The following is a 20,962-nucleotide window of genomic DNA, read 5'->3' on the forward strand; positions in this document are numbered from 1 at the left end:
AGGTGGGGCGGCGGTGAGGGGTGTGCGCTCGGTGCTGTGGGGTTGGGAGTCTCCGCCCGGCGGCTCGCTTCTCGGGCACGGCGCGGGAGCGGAGCGAGCGAGGGAGGTTTGCTACTCGCGAAATGTCGCAGGCTGCCATGTCCGAGACCTACGGTAGGAGCCGGGGGTGGAGCCGTGCGAACGGACCGTGACGGGAAGCGGGGGGCAGCGGGTGCGGCCCTGCTCAGAGCGGGAGCACGGCCCCCCGTCGGGGGAACGGAGGCCCCGAGGAGGAGGTTGGGGGTAAAGCGAGGGCTCTGTACGTGGGCAGGGCTGGCGTTGGCCCGCAGCGGTAGCCTGCGTGCCTCTTTGCCCTAACTTTGCTCGAGCCGGCTGAGCGTGCTTGGATCACCTCGGCTTTCCGCCCCTTTGCGTAGCACGGCCGGTGACATCTTGCAGAACGGCAGCGCTCTCACACGTAAAGGCTGCAAAGCCTCTGTGCCGGGGCGCTAGGGTGGGTGAGAGCAGCCTCGAACGCGGTGTGGTGTGGTGGGTGTGTTCCTTCGTCTCCTCCGTCCTCAGCAGCAGTTCTGACTTGGACGTGTGTCTCACTGCTGGGAGAGCACGGTCCTGGAAATAAATAGCTTCCGTAGGTGCAGTGCAGTGAGGTGCAATACCTCTGCTGGCTGAGACAGCCTGGTGTTGCCAGCAGGAGTTCTTATCAGTATGTTAACTGCTGGCTTCTGCTGCGCAAGCCTGTTTGCTTTCAGTTTCCACCAGTGGCTGTTTTTTCACAGTGGTCAATGCTTTAATGTACAGCAAGTTTGAAGAACTGTTGGGCAAAATGAGGCAAGAGCATGAGGCAGCCCTTGAAGCGTAAGCATTGAGACCCTGCTTCTTTTTCCATGCTTGAAACAGGTAGGCAGAAGCTGGACGAGGGGCGTGCCTTGTAGATCTAGATGAGAGTTTGGACCAACTTCTTGTAGTCTAAATTCATGTGATCAAGAGCTGTCATCATTTCTGCTATGGTTGCATTGGAATTGGTGCTTTCCAAGCAATCAAATGGATCAGCAACCGGAGAAGGTGGAAAGTACTCTAGCTGTGCTCTTTAGCCTGCTTGCTGTCGTAGCAGCATCATATAGATGATTGCATCTTTAAACAAGTACACTTCAGACATTTTTTGCATTGGTTCAGTGATGCAGAATAGTAATTGTAAGCCCAGTGTAACTATTGATACTTTCTAATTGGTTTGGTGTCCTAGAAACTATGGCCTTAACACTGATGTTTTGCAGTTGTTGTGGGTTTTCTGTTTGGTGTATTTTTCTTCCGAGTTCCAATGTTTATTCTTTTTGTACACAAGCTATAGAAATTATGAGCTGAAGTACGTGACTATCAAGATTTAAAGTAGATGGAAAAATATAAATCAAGTTATGGCATGATGTAGATGTTAACAATGTTATGCTATCTCTGACCACAGGAGTAACCAGTATCTAATTTGCAGTGTCCTATTGGTATCTTGGAAAGAGGATGAGAGCAGGGCAAGCATATGAGATGCTTTCCATAACATTCTTCAGTCTCCAACTATTTTAATAGTTCCCAGAGCCAACTGTAGTTTCTTGTGAGAAATCCTCAGCAGGTTTTTCTTCAATGAACTCGCCCAGTCTTTTCTCGAATGCAAATTTGTGTTCATGGCACCCTTTGGCAGGGAGCTCCCTATGTAAATGATCTGTTCTGTGAAGAGCCTTCTTATTGTTGTTTGAGTTCTACTTGATGGCCAGTTTTACTTAATGACCTTAGCTCTTCTGCTGGAACAGTGTGATATTTATCTCCATCTCCCCTCTTTGTGATTTCACTCATGGTTGCATAGACCTTATTGATGGAAAGATAAAATGCATTTGCATAAAACAATACAAGTTAACTTGCCTTCATTCTTGCCATTAAAAGTTTTTAGTCTTTTTAATGTTAGCTGCCATGGCTCAGCTAGGGGTTGGTATCACTTTTGATGGTTTTGACTGAGTTGCTGTGATTTTGAGGACTATGCATTACTTGTCTATTTGAAATTATGAGACATTGCAGTCTGTTTGCTAGCTGTCAGTGCTAGCTACGTGTAAATGTTGTATTTCTCTTTTTTTTTCTTCTTGTAACTGATGAATAACTATACATAGCACTTTTACTTAGATTCTTCTAATTATGATGATGTTTTGGCCCTGTATTTTTCAGACTGTAAACTGTATTTTTCCAAAAGCTATTTAGAAGAAACTTACTTAGGCGACCTCTTCCTTTTCAGAATGCATTTGGGTATTAGAAATATTTGGCAAGCCTTTGAGCTTTCTTAGAATTTCTTGGGAATTCCTGATGCTAGGGATGGGGGTTATTTCTTTTTTTTCTAAGAAATATTTTTCTGCTTAATGAAACTGCTTTACCATAACCAATGATTTTGCTTTACTCTCAGGATTTGAAAATTGTACTAACTTTGCTCAATTCCTTTCTTTCTGGAAGATCCTTACAAGGCTTCCTGTTTAATAGCAATATTGTAAATTACCTGCAGTAGAAGTTATAATCCAACAATTAAGGGTGCTTCTCCTTTCTCTTACTGTTGCCAGTTACCCTTAAGAAAAAAAAAAGAAAGTTTTCCTAATGGGTTGAATTTCACTGTGTATTTGATTAATATTTTTGAGGCTTTGGGCTCGATGTTTTCCAGGCTCCTTGGAGTATCTTCATGTATATGAATGATCTTTGAGCATTGATCTTGTTCTAGAGCAAGGTGGGAGGTGGTTAGAAACACTGCCACGTTTTCAAGCCTTGAACCTGTTGCCTACCAATTATAATAGTTGTAGAAATAGGGAATGAAAAGTTGTAACTGGATTAGATATGAGTATGAATTTAATTTTATCTGCAACTTTTTGCTTGCTTGACATTGCTACTGGTGGAACATCAAGAGCTGGAGACCTCTGGAACTTGAGTGCCAGTTTCTACAGCAGATAGTGAAATGGACTGATACGAAATGCAGTTTTTGTTCAAATTGTCATGGCTGCATCACACAACTGTTATAAATTTACTTGATTTCACTGGAAAAAAAAAAAAGTCTTCTAAGTCCAAGTTTCACCATGCAAACATCCAATGATAGTTCACTGCAAATGTATTACCAGAATTGTACTCTCTCTTCTCTGTAGTGTTGTTAGCATGGGAGTGATGACTCAGTTTGCTCTGGGAAGCAGTATTATGATAGATTGAATAATTAATAGAAATAGTGTTTGGGATGTTGTCCTTCAGTGTGTAGTTTTCCATTCTCTCCATGTTTTCAGCTCGGTTTGGAGTGGTAACATGAGTCTGACAGTACTCAGTTGAGATATAAACTGGAACAAGCTGGGATTTCTACTGTAGTACAACTACAATAGAATGATCCAATACAATCTTAAAAATATATATATATATATATATATATATATATATATATATATCTAAAACATGCTTGTAACAGTGGAAACAAATCTAATCTCTTAATTTTCCAGTGAGTAACTCATGCTTGCTGGGATACAGTGTCTGTAGTGTATATAGATAGTTACTATGGGACATGTGCAGAGTTTGTCCTGCTTCCCAGTGCAATTTCACATTATGGTAAATATGGATTGATTTTTAAAGTGGCTTACCCTTAACTGAGAAATGCAAAACCGCCTTTTAGTTTTAAATAGTGCAATCTTTTAGCCTTATACCATCTTTGGGAAGATGGTACATTTCACTCAAATCTCTTCAGTTCCTATTTCCTCTCTTTTCTCCTTGAATATCTGCTACTGCCAGTCTGAGTCTGTCAGTCTGTGGTTGGAATGCGTAAGCTGCCCGTCCACTGAAATGTATTTCTTTTCTGTCTAGATAATTTGACTCATGATTTTCTCCCAGTCCTGCCTTCCCTGCTCCCCATATGTACTTAGCAAATGTGTTTTCATTTATCACTTTGGTCTTCAGTTTATTTCCTAGTTTCTTTTATTGCCTAGAGGGCATGGCTTTTTTGTTCATCAGGAAGAGAGCTTCCTCCTTCTAAGCAGTCTTTATGCAGATAAAGAGCCAAGTTGAGCCAAGTTTATCTGTTCTACCTGTTGATCTTAATTGCTATTGCTAGAGAAAGGAGTAAAGAGAGAGCTGTTCTCTTATTTAGAGGCAGCATATTGCCATTAGGATTGCTTCAGAGCACTCGTCCCTTATGCAGACTTCTACAAAATAAAAGATATCTGACTACCAGGAAAGTTGTTTTTGTTTTTTATGACATGAATGAAATACTGCTGATCCTTTGGAAACTAATGAATGTATGTTCTACTCTTTATCGAGGATTTGGTAGAAGACTGATTTATGAAAGAGGATATAACTTGGTCGATTTTTTTTTTTCTTTTTTTTCCCTTGCGTATTAAGAAGAATACAGGAAACAATTTAATTCATGCTACATTTTAAAGACTGAGCTGCAGTCGTTCAGAAGCTGTTCGGTTTTTTCCCTCTGCTGGAATCGATTTCAGTCAAAGGAGGAGGTTGGATGTCCTGGGGTGGTTTCCACACCAACCATCTGGTTTTGATCTACCATGGTAGTTGAGTCAAAGCCCACAATTGTCTCCTTTCTCCTCCCACCTCAGCCCTTTCCTCCCCCTCCACACGGCAGTTCAGCTGCTGGTGCCTCTTTGGGGTGGAGCCATGGTGTTACTGATTGCTTTTCACCTGTGCTGGGGAACAGGGATCAGTCCCATTGCTTTGCTTCATGTAACCCCTACCCAGTGTGGGACCAGGTGATGCGTGTAGCTTACTGAAGGCAGTAAGTTGATTCATTATGATGTCTTATTTTCTTAAACAGCCAAGATATGCTATCTTTAATCTCTTTATGCTTTCTCTAGTGCATGTCTTGCAGCCCTTTTTCTTTTTGGCATAATGTTTAATTTTCATTTTAAGTCCTTTTTCTGTATAAAGACATTATTTACAGGCAAAGTACTTTAACTTTTCCAGATCTTCTTAGTAGCCAGAATGATAGCAAGCATTTTTAACATTGGAATGATGTTCCTTTTCAGCTTCTCAATGAAGGAGGAACAGAGTTCATAAGAAAAACTTCTCTAGGGTGACAGCCTTAGTGGCTAACTGGAATGTTGGAGCTCAGAGCTTCTTTGTCAATTGGAGGGAGAGGAAAAAAAACACAAAACTATGAAATGAGTTAACTCCTCTGGGAGAGGAGTTCAAAAAGAAAAACAAGGACAACTAAGCAGTAGTACAAACACTAGCATATGAGTTGCATTCAGTAAAATTGGAAAGAATTAATACATGGAAGCTTTTTTTGAGTACAAAATAATGTTTCAGTTTGGGCACGCAGCTTCTTTCAGTCTGTCTCATTCAGTTTATGAGCTGTGCTAAATTTTTTTAGGTGTCCTTACAGTTGAAAGAGAAGATATGTCTTCTGAATCAAACAATGAGGAAGTTATAGAAAACGTTACCAATAATGCTTGTCGTTACCGTGCAAAATGACACCATAAGAAATACATTCTGGAATAGTAAACTGAAAAACTATTCTCTCTCTTCTTACCTGCTACGTTTCTTCATTGAGAGCATTTCTAGATTCATAACCCAGCACATCAACTCAATAAATACGGGTATTTGTGACTTTCGGTATTGGCACATGCCTTTTCCTGTCCTTGTTTCGTGGTGATTAAATGTACACGGTATTCCACGTTTCCTGAAACATGTTGTCTGATGCTTCTGGATAAACTATTAACGTAAGCTGAACTGAGAGCCTTGTGCTCTTTTAAGCAATTTGTGTGAAGTCATTTCAAGTGATAGAAGTACGTTGTGAACGTGACTGCAGAGTGTTAATTTCCTTGCTCCACAAGTTTGCATGCTCTGAAAGGTTGCTGCTTTCCTCAGCGCAAAAAGATTTTCATTTTTATAGAAGCTTTGGCTGTTTCCATTCTATCAGTGATTAAAACAGACTTCCTTACAATTCACGTGGTTACTGTATGAAACTGCAGTTTCAAGTTTCACCTTAGAACACTTGTTTGTTTTTTTTGGCAGATGGAAGCATTTTTTGTCTACCAGGTAAGCAGATAATGAATAATCATCTATCCAAATATTTATCCGTAGAAAAGATTCCCACTTAAAGTTGCCTGGCGCAGTAGAATCTTAATATGAATTAGGAGTCTACCTGTAAAGTGCTGTGATGATATCAATTTAAAGGAATTCATATGAAATCTCCAATATCACTCTTGCCCTCAGAGCAAAATATGAAGCACTTCAGGAAAAATAGACTGCTGTTCTCAGTCTGTTCCCTGTCAGTCCCTGACAGTGACACCATTGTCTCAGAATTTCTTGCTGGCCAGCAGCCTGGCTGCACAGAATGGAGCATCTTGTTAAATGTGCTGCATAATGTGGATTGTAAAATATGCCCTTTACTCAACCACATTTAACAACCAGGGCCTAAAATGACCGAGAAATTAGAGTAGGAATAGAGTGTTGATATGATGTGTCTCCTGTTGTAGTTTGATGGTAGCTGTTAAATTGTATGAGTAGTCCTTGGGGGGGAGAAGAAAGAAAGGTATATTTGATTTACTTTTTTTAGTCGTTTTTGACAGGAAATTCTGGCAACAGCATTTACCAAACATGTAGGAGAACCAGTTTTAACTGGGTTTCAAATTTATTTTTGGAAAAGCTGCAGAGACAAGACAACACTATTCTAGTTGCAGATGTCTCAGAACATTTTGCTTTTTGAGGAACTCTTTGGAAGTGATAAAACCAGTGAGATTACACACACCCACATTGGTTAAATATATAAGAAGGTGCACAAAGTAGCTCACTAGTGTTATTTGGTCCATAAAAGAGAAACTTCTTAACCAAACACTTAAGGGTTATTTATGACTTACATACATTTCATGCTAGCAGTTGAGATTTGATAGTCTGAAGGATGAAATATTCTGAGCCTCAGTGTGTTTTGCAATTGAAATGACGTAAAGGGTCCTTCTGTACAGGAGATAATAGGCAGTATTTCACAGCCTGAACCAAAATCTCTTTTCTTGGTCTCGAAAGCACAAATGGCTGAATGGAGGTGGGAAGAACGATAGGAGTTTGGAACAGAATGTCTAGAGACTGTAAATGATTATATTTGTGAGTGAAAAAAGGCAATCTCTTCTTTCAGAATAGAGTCCATTCCAAAGTCTGTTACAATGTTTGAAACAAAAAATCATGTAAAGATGATATGTAAAAATAATACTTCATCTTAAAGATAACATCTGAAGGACAACTGAAAACAAAGGATGTTGGACATTCCTAGATTCATAGCCCTCATTTTTGCTATTGAATTTTCAACAGTGGGGAAACTGCTTACCGTGAATAAGCATATAAGATACTCTTATTTTTATTTATTTAAATTTTTATAGAATCGTAGAATCTTGAGCAACCTGGTCTAGAGGGAGGTGTCCCTGCCTGTATCAGGGGGTTGTGGACCACGTGATCTTAAATGTCCCTTCCAACCCAAATCATTCTGTAATTGGTGTTCCTGCTACAGCAGGCTGATTGGACTAGATGATCTTTTGAAGTCCCTTCCAATCCCTGACATTCTGAGATTCTGTGATGCTATAATTCCTTCATAAAAGAAAATAACTGGGCAGACTTCTTTGTGCATGTTAAATTCAACTTACAAAGCCAGAGGTTCAAACAAAATTCTGGTGAAATAATGAATCAGTGCTTTGACTGAGTTGGTGTGTATTCCTCTTTTTATTCTGCCATCCCATGAACTGGTATTTACTGTAACGCATTTGAGAGCTTTGAACAGTGTTAATGAAATTAATGCTAGGTTTCTATTTTTGTTTGTATTGAAAGCTTAATCCTTGTCATTGCATGCTTATCTGTTGTCTTCTGGAGACCTACTGTGTTTATAATAGAAATGATGCAGTAATGTTGTAAAGATGACTGTAAAAGAATGCTGTTGGTAGTAAAATAAATAGTTGGGAAAGTAATTGTAAACATTATTATAGTTTATCAGTGCAAATCTTTGATAAGACGAGGAAGCTTTCTTCGGTCTTTAGCAAAACTGGAAAGGTAGTATCAAAGCAGTGTCTGCAACAAGACAAAAGAGATTTTGAGTATTGGCATCACTAAATGAATGCTGATGTAAATGGCACCTAAGTAGGTGAAGTGCCAGAAGTAACTTCCTTAATTTGCCATAAGGAAGAAACACAAAAGCAGAGATTCCAGAATAAAAAAAACCTTGCCGGTAAATTTGTAGAAAACACATTCCACTTTTTTCAGATTATACAAGTATTAAAAGGTCTGTTGGGTTTTGTTTGTTTGAATTGATGTTGTTATAGAGGGCATTTGTACTGACTGTAGCTAATAGCTTATTTACCCATAAAGTGGGTTGCTGGTAGAAAAGTCAGCCAGATGCCTTCTGATTCCATCATTTTCATCTCCTGTTGTCATTCTTGTATCCCCATAAACAAGTAACACTCTTTGCTCTCACTTTCTAACATCACTAAAAGTTAGCTAATTTTTTTTTTTTAATCTTCAGATTTCCTGTTTAAGTTCTTGGTGATAGGAAATGCTGGGACTGGAAAATCCTGTTTACTACACCAATTTATTGAAAAGAAATGTAAGTATATGTGAGTGCAGCAAGGGTTCCCTAAAGAGTTATCTTCCTCAGCCAAACTGTAATTCTCTTGAGAAACAGCTCTGAGATTATGGTGTATAATCAAGAAACTTATTGCTGAGAATATATGCAGTAGTGTCTTAACATTAAAAAAGAAACATATTTTGCATATTCATGGGAAAGACTGGCATTTTGTGCTCTGCTTTTCTTTCTATTTTAATTGCCATGCAGTATTAGAAAACAAAATTGCAGAAAATGTTGTCTTTCCATTCGTTAGTGGGAGCCATATAACTTGATTAAGGCAGGCCATTCTAGTAATAATTTTTAATTCAATGGGATGTTCAAAACTTGTAAGAAATCTTTTTTTCTGCATTATGGCAATAGCTGTGCTGATTTTGTTTGTTCAGGTAGTTTGTAATTTGAACACCGGGAAATTTTTATCACACCTAAGTTGGATTTAATGCAAACTACTTATTCACCCCAAATATTTTTCCAAATAATAAATGTTTTTTCTTTTCTTTTTTTTTCTTTGTTTAGTTAAAGATGATTCGAATCATACCATAGGAGTGGAATTTGGTTCAAAGATCATAAATGTTGGTGGCAAATATGTGAAATTGCAGATATGGGATACAGCAGGACAAGAGAGATTCAGGTACCCTTTTCAGCTATTTTATTAAATGTTGTTTCTTGTTAAATCATTACTTTGGATGTTGGGTATTATCTATTCCTGCTTAAATGCGGGCATATATCAAATTTGGCAAAGAAGTTATGTGTTTGAGTATATTTGCTACCAAATATGATCTCTCAGAGGTATTTTTATTGGTTTGGGAGGGTCTGTTTTGCTTATTTACGGAGTGTAGAGAGTTACCAGTGGTTAACAAAGGTGAGTGCAGTGGTAAAAGTCTGGGGAATGGACTGCAATCCAAATACTTGTCCTCTAACAGGCAAAGCCAAGCAGTGATACGCAGTAAGGTGTCTCCAGTCTGTTGGCTATATACCCTGAGATTGTGAGGAGCTTGTTCTGGAGGCTCATGAAAACGATGTTCCTTTAAGTTGAATGCATTTACAGATGTGCAGACTCTTTTCTCCAGGTGCTTTTTATAATCTATGTGAGCCTTTTCTTTTTAAGACTGATCAAACTTAGCATACTTAGTAATCTGTTTTTAATTCATCCTCTACCTTTTGAAGAATGCTTTGCATTCTTTGCCTCCTTTTTAAGGGGTCTTAAGTTGTTCAATGGCATTTACTTCACTCACCCTTTACTGCTGAAAGATGAAACATAAGTTAACTGTGGCATGAAAGCTGAGCAATTACCACCACCATCTCCAGTTCTGTGTTAGGCCGTATTTTAAATGTATCTTCAGCAGGACGTGGATCAGAATAGACTTTCAGAAATCATTGTATGACTGCATTCCTTGAAAACTTGTCATCTGTCAAAAGCCTAGTTATAAGTTTTTGCTGCTGCATTACGATTAAAATCACTTTTTTCTTCTTATTTAAAAAATATATATAATTGCTTATATAATACAGTAGATATATAAAACCTAGACTTTAAACAACATATACAGCAAAAATGTATATCTATCTGTCAATTATATTTCAGGTCTGTAACAAGAAGTTACTATAGAGGTGCTGCAGGTGCTTTACTTGTCTATGATATAACCAGGTAAGAAAACTAGCCCCTCTTTGGTTTATTGGCTGTCAGAAGCAATTAATGAATAACTGGATTCCCTTCCGTGTATCTAATCCTCTGAGAGAGAATAGACAAAAAGAAAAGAAATACAAAAAGTATTGCTGTTTTAGTGCATATCTAAACCTTGGAACTTGCTTACATGAAATATTATTTTAAACTGAGACAGGAGGTTTAGGTTAGATATTAAGAGGAAGTTTTTCACACAGATGGTGGTAACTCACTGGAACAGGTTGCCCAGGGAGGCTGTGGATGCCCCATCCCTGGAGGCCTTTAAAGCCAGGTTGGATGTGGCTCTGGACAGCCTGGTCTGGTGGCTGATGACCCCACATATAGTAGGGGGGTTGAAACTGGATGATCTTTGTGGTCCTTTTCAACCCAGGCCGTTCTGTGATTCTATGATTATGAAAGCCATAAATGTACAAAGGCTCAGGGGGTTAGAAATATGTAGGAATTGGCCCACCAATAAAAGTAATCATGCTGGACTATGTGCAGCCAGTGGCTCAGGAAGTCTGTAAGCAGCAGCTGTTAGGAACTGAATAAACTGAGAAAAGATCACTGTGCGTGTCTTGTTATTGTGTTTTTGATATATATTTTGCATTCATGGTTTTCCAAAGAGATTAATAAACCTCTGAACTGGTCTGTATTTCTCAGTTTCGTGAAAAAACAATCTGACACTGGTGGTATGCAACAGAAATTTAGAGCAGACTTAATCCACTTGTAATGTAGCCACTTGTAAGGTAGTATGCTTCTGTGGAAACTGCTGGTGTAACAGGTTATCATCTGGAGAAGCTAGCTTTACCCATGTGTTCTTTAACTATAGCTCAAAAATATTTTAATCTCATTTGTTTGTTGTGGGTTTTTTGTTTGTTTTAATGTTGTAGGCAGCCAGTAGAATACCATTGCACACTTCTGCATTTTTTTTTTTTTCTGGCCATGGTAGACTAGTGCTTGTCAGATAAGCTTTGTGTTGGTTAATGATGACTTGCTGTATGTATTGCTTTTTTTTCCTGAGTGTACTGTTGTACTGTTTTCCCTTGAGCACTCTTCAAAATCAGTGTTCTGTGCTTAAGGTCAGCTGGACTCATTTGTCAGTCAGTCTTCTTGATGGTTTTAGCTTTGCCCGCCACTATAATGACTACTGATGTGAGCAGGATAAATGCCTTTGGTTTTGGTTTTAATACAAATGTGATACTTCAGGCCCACAGTTCTCCATTAGCGTAGTTAATTCTTATAATACCGTCTGGAACTTATTTATTGAATTGCATATTAATAACTCATCGCTATTCCTAAATTTCATGCACAGAAGGCTGAAACTAGATTAGCGCTTCAAATTTTAGCTTTTCACATTAACAAAGTATCTTCTTGTTTATTTTCATGACTTCCAATCTGTGGGCTTTTTGCATTAATAAGGAGTGAGCTACTACTTCTCAAAGGCTACGTGTAGCCAAATGCTGACGTATCATGAGCTATATGTGTGTTTAATCATCCGTTCCCCTTTTGTCTGGGACTGCCACTCCAAAACATCTTAGTGACACTTCAGAAGAGATCTCAAAGTTCTTTGGAGCTGCAACCAGGATTTCATGTGTTTCAGCTCATGAGTCCTGCTGTCTAGATGATAATTTATTAATCAGAATGACTATCTAATGAAAGGTATTAAGGCAGTGGTGGAGCAGAACATTCATAAACGCTATGAGAAGTGAACTGAGAGGTACTGCTTTCTATAGGCTCTAGCAGCAGACTACACAGTGTTTCTTGACTTCAGAGAGAGAAGCTGCTGAAAAGAAATTGTCTGGGTTTGGTTGTGATTGATTTGATTTTGCTTTTTAAGAACTTTACACTTCTTGTTTCTTGAAGGAACTTGATACTCTCCCCAGTTCGTTGCTGGTGTAATTGAGGTGTGTAGATGACTTGCCTGACTAGTACAGTCTTGTGGCTCGGCGATATGTAAATGTGCCTTCAGAAGTTTTAGTTCAGTGATCTGCTTGCTAGAAATGAGTGTTTTCTAACATGTTTTTTTCATCGCAGCCGAGAAACCTACAATGCTCTCACTAATTGGCTGACGGACGCAAGAATGTTAGCGAGTCAAAATATTGTGATAATACTGTGTGGAAACAAAAAAGATCTTGATGCAGATCGTGAAGTAACCTTTCTAGAAGCATCCCGGTTTGCACAAGAAAATGGTAAGTAGTAAAAAAAATAAACAAATAAAAAAATCTTCATGTAATGTTGAAAGATGTTTAGTACTTAGAACAGTCTTTTTTTGTTTGGGGGGGTTGTTTTTTTTGCTACTAGGGAATACTTTGATGGTCCACTGTATCTGTTCTCTTTTCTGAGAGAGACATGAGGACAGTGCCTGTAATAAGAACTGCATGTACTATTTGTCCTGCTATTGATGATTCTCCCAGAGCTGCTACTTAAAGAATATCTTCTATGTGGTGTCATATTCTTTAGAGCATGTAATATGACTTTTCTTTTTACCTTGCAACTGAGGAGCTGGAGAGAAAAATTCAGAGTAAGGTTTCCTGGTTTTTAGCATCTTGCAGGCTTTCTAGATTATAGACAAGATGGAATGGGGTTGGCTGCAGTTGAAAGCAGTACATTTGACTTGTGGTAAACAAAGTTCAATATATGGTGTGGATCCAGAAGACTGATCTGTAGCGTCCAAAATTTTCAGTCTGTGGAAGCATGTTTCTGTAGCAGCTGAAGCCAGTCTAACCTTTGTACTGCAGTCCTAGTATCAGTAAAGTCTCTTTTTAGTTTTATAAATTGATTATTGGGTCTTTTCTACCATGTATTTTACTGCTATTGCTGGCTTTCGTCTTGCATATAGCTTTCTGTTAACAGGAACCAATATGAAGTACTTTGTTTTCATGTGCATGTGCATTTTGCATGTGCAGCCCAGGTAATTGTGTTTAGAGTCTTCGTTTTTACATTTCTGAAGTTTTAGAGGAAGTTTTTGTGTGTCTAGAAGTTTTTCCTTCATAAAATAACTGTTTCAGGACCATGCTATTGGAGGATAGCTCTCAACAAGTCTAAGAAAAAACGTTTCTATTAATTTTCATGCTTGAATTGCTGTATCAGATATTCCAGGCTTGCTTTGAGATTGTTTTTTCTGGTGTCCAATGCAGAGCTGATGTTCTTGGAAACAAGTGCACTAACGGGGGAAAATGTTGAGGAGGCCTTTGTACAGTGTGCAAGAAAAATACTCAATAAAATTGAATCAGGTAAACAGAAATTAATATTACTTTCATCTTTTTTTTCCTAAAAACTTAAAGTATGTGTTTAAGTATCAACATCTAAAGTTATTTAGTTGTGGTAATATAATCCATTTGTTTTATAGCTGTATGTTTTAACAGGAATGAACAGTAAGGTAAGGTCTAATAAGGGGGGAGAGGTAGATTGTGGATGTACAGCATTTACCTTAATAGTGAGCTCAGCATGTAGGTTGCATGTTCTGTGGATTATGTGCATACAACCGTGAAGCCTGACATTAGACAGCTTTAGCAAAGCAAAAGAAGAACATGGTATAAGGGCGTAACTTTTAATTCTGCTTCTCATATACTGCAGGCAATATGACCAAGAGAATTTGAACACTTAACACAAAATACCAGGGATGTTTCCTAGCAACTGTGTTTCTCTGATGTGACCTTCCTGGCCTCAGTAGAAGTCATTTTTCTTCCTGCAGATCTAGAAATATGCCAGAAATTTCTCAATGCAAGTGGGCAAGCTTTTGTCAGAAATAGGCTCCGATGTGTTATGTGTCACTAGAGCTAATGTGTTATTCTGATTTTTCATTTTTTTTTTAAATTTGTTTGATATCTTACTCATTTTGAATGCCAAACAACAAAAAAAAATAGTAGTATAATATTTTCATAGAAATTTCCTCATTACTGCATCAAAATCAGTGCCAAACAGCCTCCTTCATTTTAAGCAAAACAAACAATAAAAAAAACCAACAAAATAAAAAAGAAAAGCAAAACCAAAGACAACAACAAAAAGCAGCATTTGGCTAGTTAGTATTCCCATAACTGATCTAAAGAGGCATTACCATAACAGAAGTAAGTCCTGCTTTCTGTTATCTGCTTGGCCTGTCCCTTCTATCAGCAGTCATGCACTGAGTCATGAAAAAAATTGAGTCTGGAAAGAACTACTGAAGGTCTCTGATCCAGCCCCCTGTTTTAGATTCAGCTTCAGCGTGAAAGCAGGTTGCCCACAGCATATTGAGGCACACTGTGAGATGCTCTGAGAGTGGAGGTTCCACAGCCCCTTTGGACAATGTGTCTCAATGCTGACTGAAGTGTACAGTGACATTTTCATCTCCCTTGTGTGTTCAGAAATTCCACTCGTGCAGGCTGTGTTCCTTAGCTCTCCTCCTTTTATTATTTCTGTATGCAGTCTGGTTCTAGTCTTTACATCCGTAAGACCATGCAGTCATAGATATACATTCCCTCTTAGCCTTCTCTCTTCCAGGCTAAGCAAACACAGCTCCCTTAGCTTCTTTTTGAACATACTGAGCTTCAGCCTGCAATTGCCACAGCAGTCTTTTCCTGGACTCTCTCCAGTTCATCCTTTGTTACTGGGGAATGCAAAACTGAACACAGGGTTTTAGATGTTCTGGATGATTCTGTGTGGATTTGAACGTGCCAGGTAGAGCAAAATAATCACTTCCATCAGCCTTCTGGCCACAGTCATGCTGTTACAGCCCTGTGCGTTATTTACTCTTTGTCACAAGCGTGTACAGTGTCTCATGGTCACTTTGTCTGTTAAGATCCCTGCTTCTTTTTTTGCAGAATTGCTACCTAAGTAGTTGGTCTCCAGCCTGTACCTGTGCTTGGTCTTGTTTTGTCACAGATAAAAGGCTCTGTGTGTGTAGTTGTTGAATTCCACAAGATTCCTGCTGTCCTGCTCCTCCAGCTCACTCATGGTATTTTCTGAATAGTAGCCCTACCCTCAAGCTGGTGTCACGCTCACCATGGTGTCATCTCCTCACTCACAGGGGGAGTAGATATATGCAGTGAACCTGAAGAACTGATCTGAATTATTCAGGGGTATTTTTTATTTTAACTAGTTGTTTCTAATTTTGGCCAGCTCTCCATGGATCTGTAAGGAAATTTCTGAAGGCACAGGGTGTGGAGTAAACCAGTTACAGCAGTAGACAGCAAAAGCAGGGAAGGCTGAAGCCATTTCTTCTTGGGCAGTGCTTTGTGGACTCTGAGATTGATCCATTTTTCTTTGGCTTGGTGTATTTACAGTGCTTCTTTCCTTACATAGTAGAATCTGAAAGCGTATGTCTCTTAACATGAAACAGTATTTGCAGAACACGTTTTAGTCATTTCCTTTTTAAGAAGTAGTTAGTGGAAAAGCACTTACTGTTGCAGCCTAGCTCAGCAATGAGCCGCTTCATCATTATCATGAAGGACCCACAGCTGAAATTACAGGATAAAATGGTACAGTTTTGGAGTTGCCTAAAAATAAACAGAATTGCAATAGATCTCTCCATAATCAGAGCAGAGTGTCATTACATATTTGTTTCTGATATTGTCATTTAAATTGGAATGTATTATTTGTAAGTAATCTATCTCCTGTGACCATTTTGTTTCTTTTCAGGAGAATTAGATCCAGAAAGAATGGGCTCGGGTATTCAGTATGGAGATGCTGCCTTGAGACAGCTGAGATCACCACGAAGAGCACAGGCACAAAGTGCTCAGGAATGTGGATGTTAAAGAAGCAAAACACAAAATCCAAAATACTCACTTTAGATACAGAAAGTAAGATTACAGAAATCTTTGAGTGTTTCCTAAGTTAACCATACTTGAGAAATATGCCATATCAAGTGCTTGGCTTTTTCACAACCTGCAAAGCACTGTGGAATCTAGTGAAATAATGCACAGTAGAATTAATTTCTTTGTTGTTTGTTTTTGTACTTCTACTGTCTGTCCATCAAAGCACAAACAGTGCTTCTGCTGAAGCACTGATGAATTTTTGCTGGGTAATACTGTGGATAACACTTTGGAATTCTGTATCTCTGAAATGCATTAGAGTTTAAATAGTTACCTAATGCACTATAGGGAAAAATGGATCATTTCCATAGTATAATGAACAAGTGTTACTAGAAACAAGAATTTATAAAGTGTAGGGGGCACTATCTTGTCCAAAACTCTTATATAGCACTTTTTTTTTTAATGTTTAAACATTGAGACTGGAAAATGAAATACTGGATTTCAGACTTCCACTGACATCTGGGCCTAAAACCAGCCCAGAATGATTCTGATTCCTGTGTACCTCAAGCAGAAATATCAACTGCAGAACAGCAATATTTGCTGCTTAGGCAGTGTTAGTATCTACAGCATCTCTTCTTGGGCTACTGCAGCTTATGGACTAGGTGTAGTGTCCTAAAGATGCTGAACAAAGGAAAGAAATAATCCATTCCTCACTTCAGCATAATAGGGGAAGAGGGCTGAAAGTTGTAAAGCCTGATCCCAGAAAGAGCTTGATGGTTAGCCTTTCTTATAAAGAGTTGTCTTAGATATGTTTCAATATTCGGGGATATTATTAAGGGCTGTTAGGACAGCCCTGCCCCCCTCAGTCACTAAGGAAGGTAATTAAGAAATTGTTGTGTAATTAAGTTATTCTAACATCATTCAGTCTTACTTTCCTAACTTGAGGGCTGCAGTATCAAATGAAACTATTACTGGAAGTATAGTTACTACATATTTCTTTCCTGTTTCATTTTTATCAGTTTGGACGGTGTCCACCAGCATTATTCAAACTGCCAGCAGAAGCTTTACAGAATGTTAAATAAAGCAGCATTAAATTATATGTTCTCATATTTTGTTCTCTGTTCCAAGAGCTTAGCTCCCAATTAAATCTCAGAATTTTAAATAATGCATAAGAATCCTTGAACTGCTTTCCTCCCTTTTTTTTCTCCCCATACAGCAGCTTTCTTCAACTGAGAAACTGCTATAAAAGGGCGTTCATTTAGTCCAATTATATATGGCTCTACAGCTGTCTACTGATTTTTATTTCAGCAGTTGAGTTTCCAAGATTGATCAGATGTAAATAAACAATGGAGTTCTTGTGTATTTTTCAGCTGTCCATACAAATGGTGTTTGAAGAAATAAAGCTTGAAAGCTGTGCAGTTTTGAAAACCATCTTTCCTCTGTGTACAGCCAGAGCAGACCACTGCTGACAGGGAGGTGCATCGTGTGGTGTGGAGCAGGAATGTTCATGTGGCACAAGCCTGTAAAGCGAACCTGCTAACTCAGTGGGAAGTGTTACAGTGATACCTGTATGTAAACGTTTTCCATTTCCTATTTTTATTTCACCTTTAGTTGAAAGCGTTACTATATACTGTAAATAATGTAACAGTAAATTTACAAAGCATGATATATATATATATATATATATATGATGATAGAACATTGCACTACAACTGTTTAATATTTTATTTTTTTATTGTAGAAACTAAAAGTTAACTGAAGTAGGCTTTGTTATGTTTGTTACATAATAGTTTATGCCATGAATTATAAAACCACTGGCGGTGTCAGTGAGGGATGGTGGTTTTTCTCCCCCCCCTACTTCCCCCATTTCTTTTGCCACGTTCTGACTGGTTCTCAATATGGGGTTAGTTTTGGTTGCTTGGTTTGGGTAATACATGAAGTTGGAAAAGACGTTTTTATTGAAGTTCACCTGTTTTATTACAATTCTTATATATCATCTTTTGAAGCTCTTTTATCAAACTTTAAAAGTTCAGGAAAACATTTTAATCTCTCAAATGGCTGTTAACTGATGTGGATTTCAGAATTTTTGTTTTCTTGGTTCTGATGTTTTGTATAGCACTGGTGTCATGAAGATAGTATTTATATGTGAACAGAATTGTGCATCTTCTGTGTGTTTCGTAATTCTAGTGTTGGGCATGGGCTTCTGGAAACCTGTCACAGTAGGAGTTTTATTAACCTCTGAATGCTAACTAAGCAATCACCGTAGAAAAAATGATTTCTGCTGAAGCATACCTTGTGAGGTACAAACCGAACCCAGGTTGATTCTTCTAAAGTAACCCGAATGTATGATTTAGAATACTGGTATCTTAATCATTTATAAAATACAATTAAGAACTTGGATGGTGAAGTTAGACTTCAAAATCAGGAACTGAAGAGTCTGTCTTGCTGGAGCCCTACCTTTTGAACTTCTGGGGAAAATATGGTATGTAACACTGTCAACATTGCTTCCAGGAGACTCATATAAGGGAAGAAAGAAATAAATGCTGCTGATGTAGTTCATTCGTCCTATGAAACTCATCGGGGAAACATCAGCCTTAGTGCTGACTTCATTTCTCATTCAAGCAATTAATACTTCCCTTCTGCCTTCTTATATGGCAAGAAGGAGGTATGGGGTGAGGGGGTAGGAGCTCTGTTGTCATTGCTCAGCTGGAGACAGAATAGACTGGCAGAGGGCTTAAGTGTGAGGACAGAAGCAGTATGTATCACTTTTACAACATCATGACAACTGATCAGGTAAGAGATACGGCTTTCATGTTGTCAGATAAGGAGCTGTGGGAAGTGTTGCTGGAGGTATCTGAACTAAAACTGTTGCCACAAGGGAAATGATAGTTCACTTGTATGGATATAAATTGCTAGTGATGTTTTTACTTAGTTCCTTATGTAATTAGAAATTGGAAGTCTTTTTGGAAATGCAAGTGAACACAGAAAATAGTTTATCTCATCAGAACACAGTATGAAAATTCCAAGGAAAAACATGCTTTATTTTCTATATATGAATATTTTTTATTTAAGGAATACTTGTCAGGTGCATATTTAAAAACTAAATCAGAAAACTGAACTGCTGCTGTGATTCAGAGGGCAGTTAAAGCACACAAGCAAACCAAGGATGCTACAGAGACGGCAGTATTCCATCTTTCATAGAATTAGAATTGTGTGGAAAAAATAATTGTCCTGACATTTTTGTTTCAAATGGCTGTTTGTCTTAAAACTATATACATTGGCCATCTCTGAAATAAAAATACAAAATAATTAAATTAACCCTAGACTCTTCCAGTACACAGTAAGTTTTTAAAAGACTGTAGAGTCCAAAGTCTTGTTACAGCTCTTGGCTGTGTCCTGTGTTACTTAGGATTTAGATTTGTTGCATAACTAATAATAATTCTTCCTAAGGCATACTCTCTCACTGATAAAATTCAATTTTTTTTTTTGAGGCATCTTAATTCTGCATTTACAGGAACATAAAAGAAAGAACTCCAAATAGACCTTACCTGTCAGCCATAACAACTTAATTTGGCTTCCACTAATCCAAAACCAGATGGAGGTACCAAAAGCAGTCCCTTGAAGTAGAGGTTGGATGCAGTTAGCTCCTCTACCAGTGCAAATGGCCTGTTGTTCAACTGTTTTGCATTTTTGCCAGAGTTCTGGATGATGGCAGAGTGAAGGGGAATGTGTCAGTTCTGAAACACCAAACCACTACTGAAATGCTGGAAAAAATAACAGAGGAATCCATTTCCCCTTCATCTAATCAGATTTCTTGGTACACTGATAAAGTGAAAGCTGAGCACTGACCAGTTGTGACATAGCACAAAGCTGAAGGTCTCCCCCTCTGCCACTTAAAATGGTTGGAGGGGGGGTTGGCACTTGATTAAAACTTACTTTTATTATTATGCTAGCAGTTTGAAGAATAAGAGGAGTTATTTAGTTCTGTTGCTTCCAAATAGGCCACTAATGAAAGAAATGTAGGGACTTTGAAGTGTGGTTGGTTTTTCCTGACTTTTTTAAAAATACATTTTCTATTTCTTTTTTCCTTTATATACAAATTGGACCTCTGTTTTATACTGGTTCACATGTGCACAAGTTCTCTGGTTAAACAGCAGTAAGCAGTTTCATTGTTTGGTAACAACTTGTCTTATGCTGTCTCCTTCCCAGGAGGAAGGAAAAAATACTTGCCTTATAATCAGAGTTAACATGTTTTTACTATTTCTATAAATATATGTTCCTACTATCTTAGTGCAACTTAACCAGATTTATGTTTTTGTAGTCTTGCATCCCCATGCTGCATCTCACTGACATTTTAAAAAGATACCTTCTAAAATGGCAACTCCAGAAGGCAATATTCTGGGAAGCAATACTATAAGCAACAGTGTTTACTAGTTTTCCTGAGTATTTGTTTCTAAAAATAAATGTTATGCCCATAACAGCTGTGGAATCAATTTCAAGCTTTAACAAACCTAGCTCACGAAAATATTAAGTGATAAATATGTTAAACTGCATATGACTTTTAATGCAAAATTAACTTACCAAAGCAAAATGGCTTAATTTTATGTGAACTAATCCCAGGCAGCCACATCCTAGGATTTACTGAATGTAGAGCTTCAACTCTTCCAGTCCTTTAGAAGATCTAAATGTCTTATTAAAATCTGTTTTGCCTTTCAGTGAGGCTACTGGCTTATATTACATTTCATGCTTGTATCTAACAAGAAATAAAGAATCTTTCTTGATTTTTCTAGGGTGGTACAGAATATTCTATTTATTTGTACTGCAGTTACATGCTAAATGAAGTCCCCAAGACAAACTGTTAGATAGTCAGGAAAAGAATATTTCAGCTGAATTTATAGTGGAGTTGGTGTTTGGCTGGAAAAGTATCAGCAGGTAGGAGACTGGAGCACTGCTGCAGTGCATTTCACA

At 38.2% G+C, this 20,962-nt stretch overlaps 1 protein-coding gene across 3 annotated transcripts; it reads left to right on the top strand.

Moving 5' to 3' along the window:
* Positions 1 to 6: 6 nt before the first annotated feature.
* On the top strand, positions 7 to 20,781 carry RAB4A (RAB4A, member RAS oncogene family). Of its 3 annotated transcripts, none has more exons than XM_010707014.3 (9): positions 7 to 153; positions 6,016 to 6,039; positions 8,504 to 8,584; positions 9,119 to 9,233; positions 10,185 to 10,247; positions 12,300 to 12,454; positions 13,403 to 13,498; positions 15,882 to 16,042; positions 17,365 to 20,781. In XM_010707014.3, the coding sequence occupies exons 1-8, from the start codon at positions 123 to 125 to the stop codon at positions 15,995 to 15,997; spliced, it is 681 nt and encodes a 226-aa protein (XP_010705316.1). In that variant the 5' UTR covers positions 7 to 122; the 3' UTR covers positions 15,998 to 16,042; positions 17,365 to 20,781. The 3 variants fall into 3 exon arrangements, with proteins under 3 accessions (XP_010705316.1, XP_019468373.1, XP_010705317.1); XM_019612828.2 differs by having other exon boundaries at positions 17,444 to 20,781; XM_010707015.3 differs by lacking the exon at positions 6,016 to 6,039.
* The last annotated feature ends 181 nt before the right edge of the window (positions 20,782 to 20,962 follow it).

This window comes from Meleagris gallopavo, chromosome 2, assembly GCF_000146605.3.
Source record: "Meleagris gallopavo isolate NT-WF06-2002-E0010 breed Aviagen turkey brand Nicholas breeding stock chromosome 2, Turkey_5.1, whole genome shotgun sequence".
Classification (NCBI taxonomy): Eukaryota; Metazoa; Chordata; class Aves; order Galliformes; family Phasianidae; genus Meleagris; species Meleagris gallopavo.

Excerpts from the sequence above, each read along its gene's own strand:
- RAB4A (XM_010707014.3), top strand. The coding sequence starts at position 123 with ATGTCGCAGGCTGCCATGTCCGAGACCTACG. Across the intron at positions 154-6,015 it reads TGCCATGTCCGAGACCTACG|ATGGAAGCATTTTTTGTCTA; the intron begins GTAGGAGCCGGG and ends TTTTTTTGGCAG. Across the intron at positions 13,499-15,881 it reads ACTCAATAAAATTGAATCAG|GAGAATTAGATCCAGAAAGA; the intron begins GTAAACAGAAAT and ends GTTTCTTTTCAG.